Here is a 10,983-nt window from a genome sequence, read left to right on the forward strand (position 1 = left end):
GATCCATCAATGTTGCTGCAAGAACTTACTCTTCACTCACTGTCGTTGGTCTGTAATACGCCATTGTGTGAATAAAGACATTTGGATTGTTTCCAAGAAGTTTATTAGTAGGAAGAGTGTTGCAGAATTTCTCTAGAGTTCCCCCAAATGGAAATCATGGATCACAGAATACGAGAACGTTCGGCTTTGCAAGTTAATGCTAGTTTCCCAAAGCAGGTCCATCATTTTATCCTCCTCAACAGCAGCAGATTACGATTCCCAGGCCACTCACATCCTCTCCAACACTTGGTTTTGTCAGACATCCTAATCTTTGCCAACAGACAACTTAATTTTTGCTAATCTAAGTAGCTGTAAAATGGAATCTCACTGTAGCCTTGGAATACTAATGAGGCTGAGTATTTTTTTTATATGTTTAACCACTATTCTTACTTTTTCTGTGGCATGCCTGTGCATCTTTTGCCCGTGGGTAGGAGTACCTTAAATGTGGTGGACTATATAACCCTTTACGGGCTATGCATTTTGCAAATATACTCCTACTCCATGGCCTATCTGTTCATATTCTTTACAGGTGCCTTTTGATAAAGGGAAGCCCTTAATTTTAATATAATAAACTGGTTATTTTTACTTTAGAGTTGATTTTTTTGTGACTTAAAAATAAAAACAAAACAAAAAACCCTTTCCTACCAAGGTCATAAAGGTATTCTCCTAGATTGTGTTCTAGAAGATGTCCTTCAATTAATCTGAAACTGATTTTTCTGCACATGGGGTATGCACTCTTTCCCAGTGTCACACACTATGCACTGAGGAGTCTTCCCTCTGCCCAGTGACATGTAACTCTACCTCTGCCATATACCATTTCTCGGGCATATGTTTGGTAGCTCTGGCCAGTCTGTGCTTCTCTGAGCCAACGGTGACATCAGCCTCGACACTGATAAGGCAACTGTTTGTACCTTACTCTTCATCAAAGTGTCCTACAATATTAGGACTTTATTCTTCCAAATATTTTAAAACTGACTTATCAAAATTCCCTAAAACCCCTTTGGAGATGCACTGAATCCACAGATCAGTGGAACGACAGGCCACTTTACCACAGTGAGTCTTCCTAGCACAGAAAATCCTCTTTCTATTTATTCAAATCTTCTTTAATGTCTCTTAATAAAGTTGTATATTTTTCTCCATTTAAAAATTATATGCACCTTATGTTAGTTCCCATTTACATCAAATACAAATCAGTCAAAAGAACAGAAACCATGCTAGGTGTTTCAAAAACAGAGGAGTTTAATACAGGGAATTAGGTCCTTTCAGAACAACCGAAAAGGCCACAGTGTGCATAAAAGTGAGCCACCTCTAACCTTCCCTTTCACCTCTGCAGTTGTAGTCCAGAGTCAGGAAGCTGTCCGCAGGCCAGGAAAGGACAGAAAAGTTCTGCCAGTTTCACAGTTGCTCTGCAGCCCTGTGACAGCCAGCCAGAGAAGATGTGGAAACCCTGCACTTCCTCACCCATGCGCCCACACCACGGCCAGAAGGAGGAGCCCACCTCCCTTCCACTTTGCAAACTTCATGGCGGGATCTCATGGGCCAGTTGATATCCAGGGCCTGCTGGCAGTGGGGTCCGAATGTGATGGCCCCAGCCTTGCAGCCCCTGAAATGCAGGCAATGTATTGAATACCCAGACTATCTCCAGCACACTACCGTTTCCTATCTTCCCCAAACATGCCGAAACTACTGATCTACTGTCACATCTTTTTCCATTTTCATTGTCCTTGTGGTTTTATGTTTCTTATACTCTTTCACTAAAATTTTAGCAGGCTTTTGGCAGGATGATGAAATAATCTTGTGTGGTCTCTTCAGGAACCCTGCAAAAACCTGACCAAACGTGGTTAAGGCTTTGTGCAGGTTTACTTAAACTCTCCCCATATACAGGAAGGCCACAGCAAAGGTAGTTACCAGCTAACCCCATCTACACTCCCCTCACCCCACACACAGATTTTTCTTCTTCTTTTTGGATGGGGGGGAATGTTAATGAGGATTTCACATACTCATGATTTTTTAAAATATTTAATTAAAAAAATAAACTAGAAAGAAATATTATACAATTGCAGCAATTATTGATTTAGGAGAGTGAGAAACGGCACTATTTTATTCTTTGTATATTTTAATAACTTTCACTTTTCAGAATTCCAACTTTAAGAACAAATAGGATCATGGCATGGTACTACGCCATGGGACAGACACAGTACCAGACCCAAGGGGAGGCCAGGAGCGAGCCTAGAGCTTGACAGTGCCTCAGCCCTCCTGCCTCTCCCCGAACACTCCCCGGCCCTGTCAGGCTTCCATGAGTCTGCACTGCCGTGCTCATCATGCCCTCAGTGGTTGGGGCCTGGAGCACACTATCCACTCAGAGCTCCAGGCTCCTGTGGGATAGACTTTATTTCTCTTCTCTGGGGAAGAAATATGGCAACCTATGTAACTTCAAATCAACACTGCGCTGAGCAGACTTGTGACCCTCTGTGCCAGACCATGTGACCCAGAAGAGAAATCAAATCTAGTCCTTGCCTCTCTATCAAGTCCACAGTGGATGGAGAGATGAACAAGATGAACTAGAGTGCCTACCACTGTTTTCAGGATCCATACAGCAGGGCATTTCCTGTGCCTCTGCAAAACTTATTTAGTTGTGCTTCCACTTTAAAGCAAATGAATAATCATTTGGTTCTTTGTTCACAGTATTCTCTAGGGCGCTGGATATGAAGTCTAACCCTGTAAGTCAGACCTGGGGAAGATCCCAGTCATAACCACTGGTCCTCAGCAGCTGACTGAACATGGAACCTCAGCATCCCAAGCACTGAGTAGTTCGTGCTCTCTGGGCTGGGATCAAAGGAAGGTGCAGGTGGGCTCCAGACATAGGGCTGCCCCAAAAGCTTCTGCCCCAGCTACCACCATTGAAATTCATCTGGGAAAGGCAAGCACCTGACTACAGACATGCACATCCAATAAACAGGTTCAAGGGGTGATGGGGCTGGAGGTAGGGGGGAATGCCCTCAAATGGCCATCTTTTCAGGCAAACTCAGTCTGACCAGACCACCTCTGTTTCTTATTTCGAACCCCCTTCAAAGAACTGTCCCAGCTCAAATATCACCTATTTGATAACCCTACTAGATCTTCCTGGTTGGAGCTACTTGGTTTTCCTTCAGTTCCTGACCTACAGGGATTACAACACTGCTTCTATTTACCATATGTTAAAAAGGATCTCCATTCTAGACCAGGTCATACTTAGAAAGAGGACAGGTCTTCTGTTCTCAGGGAGGTCTAGAAAAAAAGATCAAGCATGGGGTACAGGTAATGGTGAGAATTACCAGTGGTTTGGGGGCTCTTGGGTGGCTCAGTTGGTTAAGCGTCTAACTCTTGCTCTTGGCTCAGGTCATGATCTCACAGCTGTGAGATCAAGCCCTGCACTGGGCTCCACGCTGAGCATGGAGTCTGTCTGGTACTCTCTCTCTCCCTCTCTCTTTGCCTCTCCTCTGCTTTCATGTGGGTGAGTACATGTACTCTTTCTCTCTCAAAATAAATAAATAAAAATTTAAAAAAGAATTACCAAAAAAATAGAATTACCAGTGGGGTTCTAGATGCTGTCAGAGGGAAGGAACAGGTGCTGGCAGAAGCCAACCTCCAGCCAGAGGGCTCAGAGATGCTGGCTTTGTTGTGTTTTCATCTGTGCCAAGCCCTGAAGGACAGGCAGGGTTTGTCCACATGAAAACAGAACAAGAGAATCCCAAGAAAAGGGCAGGCATGAATGCAGCATGTGGCTAGAAAATTCTTCTTGGTGTGGGCACATTAAGTGCTACCCACAAATAGCTGAGCCACTAAAGGGAACATAGCAATAAAATCAGGTTGGCAAAATAGAACCAAACCACACTGTCAAGAAATTTAAATACCAGACCAAAGAGTTATTAGGTCTAAGATTCTCAAGCTAAAATAAGACATAGCCTCTTCTTAGGGGCTTTATCGGTACCACCTGGGTCTTAAACAAATGTGTGCTCATAAGTGTGTCTCCCCCACATACACACTTATGAGCACATGGAAGACACTACCACCTCCCACCCCCAAGAGAACCAGAGATGTACAGAACACCATCACTTATGGCTGTGTTAGACTCCCTGAAGGTGCTGGGACAGAAAGCAAATGGAGAACCAACAATTTAGACTTTCTGTGGCATCTGCATAGATCTTCAGGAGCCATGCGCCATCAGGAGAAAACCCCTGAGTGAAAGATTACTAGGGACGGAGTGAGCCGGATGGGTTGGCAGAGCCAAGGCCAGTCCAAATGACCCTCAGGATTCAGGCCAGGTCTCAAAAGGCACCCACCTCCAGAGCCAGGCATGGGGGAGGCAAGAGGGCACCACACTTCAGGGGCACTGCTTTCGGGCCCAGCAGTGCCTTCTGAAATGTGGCGTCCTTGGCACACCTCTTGCCTCATCCCAACCTCAACCCTGCCATCTTGCAAGTCCTGCGATCTGCCCATGCGGGGCATCTATTTTTAAAAAGCAAAAGAAAGAGGGGCCCCTAAATGGCTCAGTCAGTTAAGCACCCGACTTTGGCTCAGGTCATGATCTTGCTGTTCGTGGGTTCGAGCCTTGCATCAGGTTCTGTGCTGACAGCTCAGAGCCTAGAGCCTGCTTCAAATTCTGTGTCTCCCTCTCTCTGCCCTTCCCCTATTTATGCTGTTTCTCGCTCTCTTTCTCTCAAAATTAACATTAAAATATTTTGGGGGGGGGCGCCTTGGTGGCTCTGTCAGTTAGGTGTCCACCATCAGCTCAGGTCATGATCTCATGCTTTGTGAGTTCGAGCCCCACATTGGGCTCTGTGCTGACAGCTCAGAGCCTGGAATCTGCTTCAGATTCTCTGTCTCCTTCTCTCTCTCTGCCTATCCCCCATTCATGTTCTGTCTCCATCACTCAAAAACAAATAAATGTTAGAAAAAAAAATTAAAAAACATTTTTTTAAAAAGGCAAGAAAGAGAGAGGGGAGAGGATCAGCTCAACATAACCTTCCAGTGAGTGGAGACAGCATAGGCTGCAGTGGACGCCATCTGCACCCGCCCCCCCCAGCAACCCTTCACAGAAACACAATCACGCAGCTGTCATGGAGAGGTGGGGCCACAGGCATCCACCTGCCTGACACACTCACCTGGACAGTCGGCTTCATCGCTCTCATCCTCACAAGTCACCCAGCCGTCACACTGCCAGGGGAGGGGGATGCACTGGATGGCGCCACTGCGACAGGCAAACTGCCCTGGGTTGCACCGCAGCTCTGTGGAACCAAAGAGGAAGAGGCCGTTGAGGAAGTGGCAGCAGCAGTGGAGACTGGTGTCAGCCAGGCCTGCCACCTGCCCCCCTCGGTCCTGCTGCAGCCTGGACCCATGAGCGTGGGCCCAACACAGGCAGGTTGCCCACAGCCCACCTCCTCAGGGGCCTGCACAAGTGCCCCAAGGAGGAACCAGGAGCTGTGCCCATGACACAAGTCCCCAGAGCAAGGCACCCCCAAGACATTGATCTCTATGCACCCCTTCAAATACACACTTGACACTTTTCTGCTCTGAGTCAGGCTCTGCACTATACTACGGAGGTCACAAGAGGGCACATTTCTCACCTGCTGAGGGATTCTGTGTCAACAGGAAGGAAAGACACACACACACATTTCCGACAAAGAGCAAATTGGTAGGGAGCCCCACAAGAGCGTTCAAACAGCATGAAGGAAGGAGAAACTGCCTGCAGGGGCTCTGGAATCCTTAAAGAAGGTGCATATAAACCGAGTTCCCAAAGTAGTCTGACAGTTTCAGTAGACACATCTGATGTAGGAAAAGAACATTACAGAAAAAGGTAAGGCTTACAGAACTATTACAGGGCAGGAAAATATGCCAAATAGTGCATGAGCTAACAAATGGGGAATCACTGGTGATACGATCAGAAATATAAAAGGGGTCAGGCTCTGGAGACTCTGACCTTTACAGAGAATGTTGCAGAGAGCCAGAGGTTATTTAGTCAGCTAAGTAACATGATGATACCTGTGTTTTAAGCAAGGTAGAACTGGCAATGACTTAATTATAATAGGTTTACCACACAAAAATATATTAAATATTTCAGCAAAGTAAGGGCTTGAGCTGAGGCACGGTCGGCACATTACAGCTCACAGGCCAACTCCTGCCCTTCCCACTTGTTTTTTAAAATAAAGTTTTATTAGAACAAATATGTACTGTCTGTGGCTGCTGTTGAGCCACAACAGCAGAGTTGTGACTAATGACTAAGAGAGACTAAGTGACCTGCAAAGGCAAAAATATTTACTCTCTGGACCTTCACACCAGACTTGTGAAATGAGGTGACAGCTGCTACGTGGGCAAAGCTAAAACCAAGGAAAAGCACTGAAGTGTGAGGCATGAGGTTTTGCACACCAACCTGATGACACAAGAAGAAGAAACAAAGCTCACATATGAACAACACACGGCTCTATCTGCTCCCTCTGTAACCTTCCTTGTCCTGAAATAATTTCATTGGCATCCAGGAAGAACAAGGAACTATTCCTCCCCCTGAGTCCCGTCCCACCACTGCCCTAAGTAACAAGACCCAATCATCACTCTAATTAACCAAGGAAGATGAACCCACCAAATCAGGTAGGACGTGAAAGCTAGGCCTGACCCTCCCCTCACCACCATACCTCGACAGCCATGTTGGGCACCGTGTGCCACAGTGTATGTTCAGAGTGCTCTGCAAAGTGGTACAACCCACATCCCCACCAGGGTCAGGAATATGTCTGAGAGTCTTCCACTCTGAGGTGGGGATGGCAGAAGCGCCAAGGCAAGGAATTGGGAATCCAGTGTTCATTCCCCTCTGCCTGCCATATACACTGTGGTAAATCAGTCCATCTAACCATAAGGAAAACCTTGGTTAAATATATAACACTGACAAAATAGTCACAACGGTGTATATTTTCAATGGCTTTCAGCCAAGATGGAGTTATAGGCATAGTTAACTGTCCACCTGAAACAACTGGGGGGAGGAGGGAAGGACAACATATAAGAAAACATCAGTTCTCCAGAAACTGATATCAAAGGATAGTGTCCCTGAGTCAGGAAACATGAGGTGAGCCTTACTGCCTCAAGAACATTTCCAGGCTACAAAGTAGGACAAGGGACTCCGGGAGGTGGGGGAGGGGGGAAGGAAGAAGCGCATGGTGCAGAAGACTCTTGGAGGCGAGTGGATGCAGCTGTAATTGGGGAGAGCAAGGCAGGCAGCAATCATAGGACAGCTCCAAAAAGTCCTGGAGAGATGTTAAGTAAGACTCCAGAGATCTAGGGGTGCCTGGGTGGCTCAGGTGGTTAAGCGTCTGACTTTAGCTCAGGTCATGATTTCACAGCTCGTGAGTTCGAGCTCTGCATCTGGCTCTGTGGCGACAGCTCAGATCCTGGAGCCTCCTTCAGATTCTGTGTTTCCATCTTTCTCTGCCCCTCCCCTGCTCACAATCTCTCTCTCAAAAATAAATAAACATTAAAAAATTTTTCTTTAAGACTCCAGAGATCCAGAGAGGAATCCCTCAGGGAATGAAGGAGGTACTGATCAGTGTGTGGCGTGAGGAAACTACCCCAGGCTGGAGAGAAAACGACCCTATCGGGTAACAGGGAAACAGTAACTGAAGTTCAGCAGGACCACAAACAGCGCATAGTCTCTGGCGCCAGACTGGAAAACCTGTGGGGCATTGAGTGAATAACTTTACTCAGAAGAGTTCTGTCTCGTTAGTGGAGAAAAATTAACTCCAGACTAAATGCAGCCAAAACAATGATTAAAAGCAAGAGCTGAAAGGATCAAGTTGTTTCCAAGTAACGTCCTAGAACAAAGCTCAAGAATATTTATAGGAATGCAAAAATACGCAACCACCAAAAAGGGCAAAATTCACAAAGTCTGGTATTCAATAAAAAATTACCAGACATATAAAGAAACAGGAAATTATGATACAATGAAAAAATTCAAACTGATTCAGAAATGGTACAAATGAGAGAGCAGACAAGGACATGAAAGTTAAAACTGTGTCAGAAATGCTCAAGAAGCTAGAAGAAAAATCAAACACTTTAAGTAGATATGGAAGATTTTAAGAAAGAAGCAAATCACTGTCTAGAGATGAAAACTACAAGCCCTAGGATGAACATATTCGGTTTTACAGAGGAAGAGAGGAGTGACTTGAAGACAACAATAAAAACTCTAAATTAAAACACAGGGGGTGGGGAATAAAACAAAACACAGGGGTAAAAGGCTGGAAAATATGGACTGTGAGCTGTAGGACACATGGACGGGGGGGGTGGGAGAGGAACGACAGACAAATATTTGGAAACAATGGCAAAAATACTTCTCAATGTGATGAAAACCCATAAATCCAAGTCACTCAGTGAACCCCAAACATAAGAAATACAAAGAAGAATACTCAAAGGCAAATCACAATTAAATTGCTTAAAACCAGTGATAAAGAGAAAATCTTGAGTAGCCAGAGAGGGGTGCTTGGGTGGCTCAGTTTGTTAAGCATCCAATTCTTTAAAAAAATTTTTTTTTATGTTTTATTTATATTTTTGAGAGAGAGACAGCATGAACAGGGGAGGGTCAAAGAGAGAGGGAGACACAGAATCTGAAGACAGGCTCCAGGCTCTGAGCTGTCAGCACAGAGCCTGACGCAGGGCTCGAACCCACAAACTGTGAGATAATGACCTGAGCAGAAGCCAGATGCTCAACTGACTGAGCCACCCAGGCGCCCCAAGCATCCAATTCTTGAATTCAGCTCAGGTCATGATCCAGGTGGTGAGCGTGATCCCATGGTGAGCACCGAAGCCTACTTAAAATATTCTCTTTCAGGGTGCCTGGGTGGCTCAGTCCAACTTCCACTCAGGTCATGACTGCACAGTTTGTGAGTTCAAGCCCCACATTGGGCTCACTAGTGTCAGTATGGAGCCCATTTTGGATCCTCTGTCCCCCTCTCTCTCTGCCCCTCCCCTGCTCATGCTCTCTCTCTCTCTCAAAAATAAATAAAACATTAAAAAAAAGTAGCCAGAGAAAAAAGACATAGTCCTCACAGGAAAACAAACAAAGATGATGATAGATTTCTCATTAGAAACCTTACAAGCTTGGAAACAGTGGAGCAACATTTTTAAGTTGAAAACAAAAAAAGCAGCAAGTCACCCTAGAATTACTTAAAACAAAAATGGAAGTAGAACTTTGACAATAACACAAAAGCTGGGAAGGGGAAAGCGGAAGCACACCATTTCAGGGCTTACACTACGGGAAAAGCCATCTGTCCAATGAAGGTCAACTACAGAAAGTTAACGATGATACCACTAAACTTGCACAAGAGTTTTAACAAATAAGCCAACGAAGATGACAAAACCGAATAAAAATACTCAATCCAAAAGAAGGCAAAGAAAGAAAAGGAAACAAGTGGTACAAATAAAAAATAAATAACAAAATGGCAGATTTTAATTAATTTTTCTTAATCAAACATGTGATCCACACACCCCGGTTAAAAAGCAGAATTTGTCCCATAGATTAAAAACAAACATAGGCGCCTGGGTGGCTCAGTTGGTTGAGCATCTGGCTCCGGCTCAGGTCATGATCTCACGGTTCATGGGTTCAAGCCCTGCATCTGGCTCTGTACTGACAGCTCAGAGTCTGGAGCCTGTCTTCAGAGTCTGTGTTTCCCTCTCTCTCTAACCCTCTCCTGCTCACACCATTTTTCTCTCTCAAAAATAAATAAAACATTAAAAAACAAACAAACAAACCCACAAGACCCAATTACATATTGTCTAAATGAAACCCACTTTATGTGAGAACACAAAGAGGGGGAAATTAAAGAATGGAAAAAAGATATACCATGCTAACACTGATCAAAAGAAAGCTGGAGTAGCCAAATTAATATCATGCAAAGTAGACTTCAGGGCAAATATTACCAGGAATAAAGAAGGTCATTGAATAATGACAAAAGAGAAAATAATCCTAATTGTTTATGCATCTATAGCAGAGCTTTAAAATATGAAGGGACAACTGCTATAACTAATAGACAAATTCACAACTAATTTTCCATCCCTTCTCTCAATAACTGATGAAGGAAGCAGACAGGAAATTGGCAAGGATACAGACAACCTGAACAACACTAAGCAACATTTACAGAATTCTCCAGCCAATGACAACAGAATACATTCTTTCTATAAGCATTTATAACATTTATCATAATAGATAATATTATAGGCCATAAAACCAGTTGCCAATTAATTTATAATGATTCAAAAGCATTATGATGATTCAAAGCATATGTTGTTTGACCACAACTGAAGCAAATTATAAATCAATGGCAGAAAAATATCTGGAAAATCCCTCAACCATATGGGACATTTCTAAATAGCCTATGGGTCAAAGAAGAAATGAAAAGGGAAAGAAGAAAGCATTTGAAATCGATGAAAATTTGTGGAATGCAACTAAAACTGTTCTCAGAGGCAAATGTACTGCATTAAACTCTTATCAGAAAAGAAAAAAGGTCTCAAATCAGTATCCCCAGCTTCTTAAGAAATTAACAAAGCAAGGCAAATGAAACCCAGAGTTGATAGAAAAGGAATGATGAAGAGTAGAGTGGAATATACAAAACAGAATCTTAGATAAAATAATGAAAAAAAAACTGCATTTTTAGAAGATTAATAACATTAATAAACCTCTAGTCAGACTAACCAGGAAAAAAATTAAGAACACAAAGTACCATTATCAGAAAAGGTGTCATCACTACAATTCCAGAAATATTAAAAAGGATAATAAGGAATGAGAGAATAATAAGGCAATAGTATCAACAATTCTGTATAATTTTGATAATTTAGATGAAATGAACAAATTCCTTAAAAGGCACAAACTACGAAACTTACTCAAAAAGAAACCAATGGGGCACCTCGGTGGCTCAGTTGGTTGGTTAA

The 10,983-nt window shown here is 43.7% G+C and overlaps 1 protein-coding gene across 3 annotated transcripts in view; it reads right to left on the reverse strand.

The window, feature by feature from the left end:
- Positions 1-10,983, reverse strand: part of DGCR2 (DiGeorge syndrome critical region gene 2) — a 93,231-nt gene that overhangs the window by 54,664 nt on the left and 27,584 nt on the right. For all 3 annotated transcript variants that reach the window (XM_029921343.1, XM_029921344.1, XM_029921342.1), the window contains exon 2: positions 5,184-5,306. In XM_029921343.1, coding sequence (XP_029777203.1) covers positions 5,184-5,306 — 123 coding nt within the window. The remainder of the gene's footprint in view (positions 1-5,183; positions 5,307-10,983) is intronic.

Source organism: Suricata suricatta, chromosome 14 (assembly GCF_006229205.1).
Source record: "Suricata suricatta isolate VVHF042 chromosome 14, meerkat_22Aug2017_6uvM2_HiC, whole genome shotgun sequence".
Classification (NCBI taxonomy): Eukaryota; Metazoa; Chordata; class Mammalia; order Carnivora; family Herpestidae; genus Suricata; species Suricata suricatta.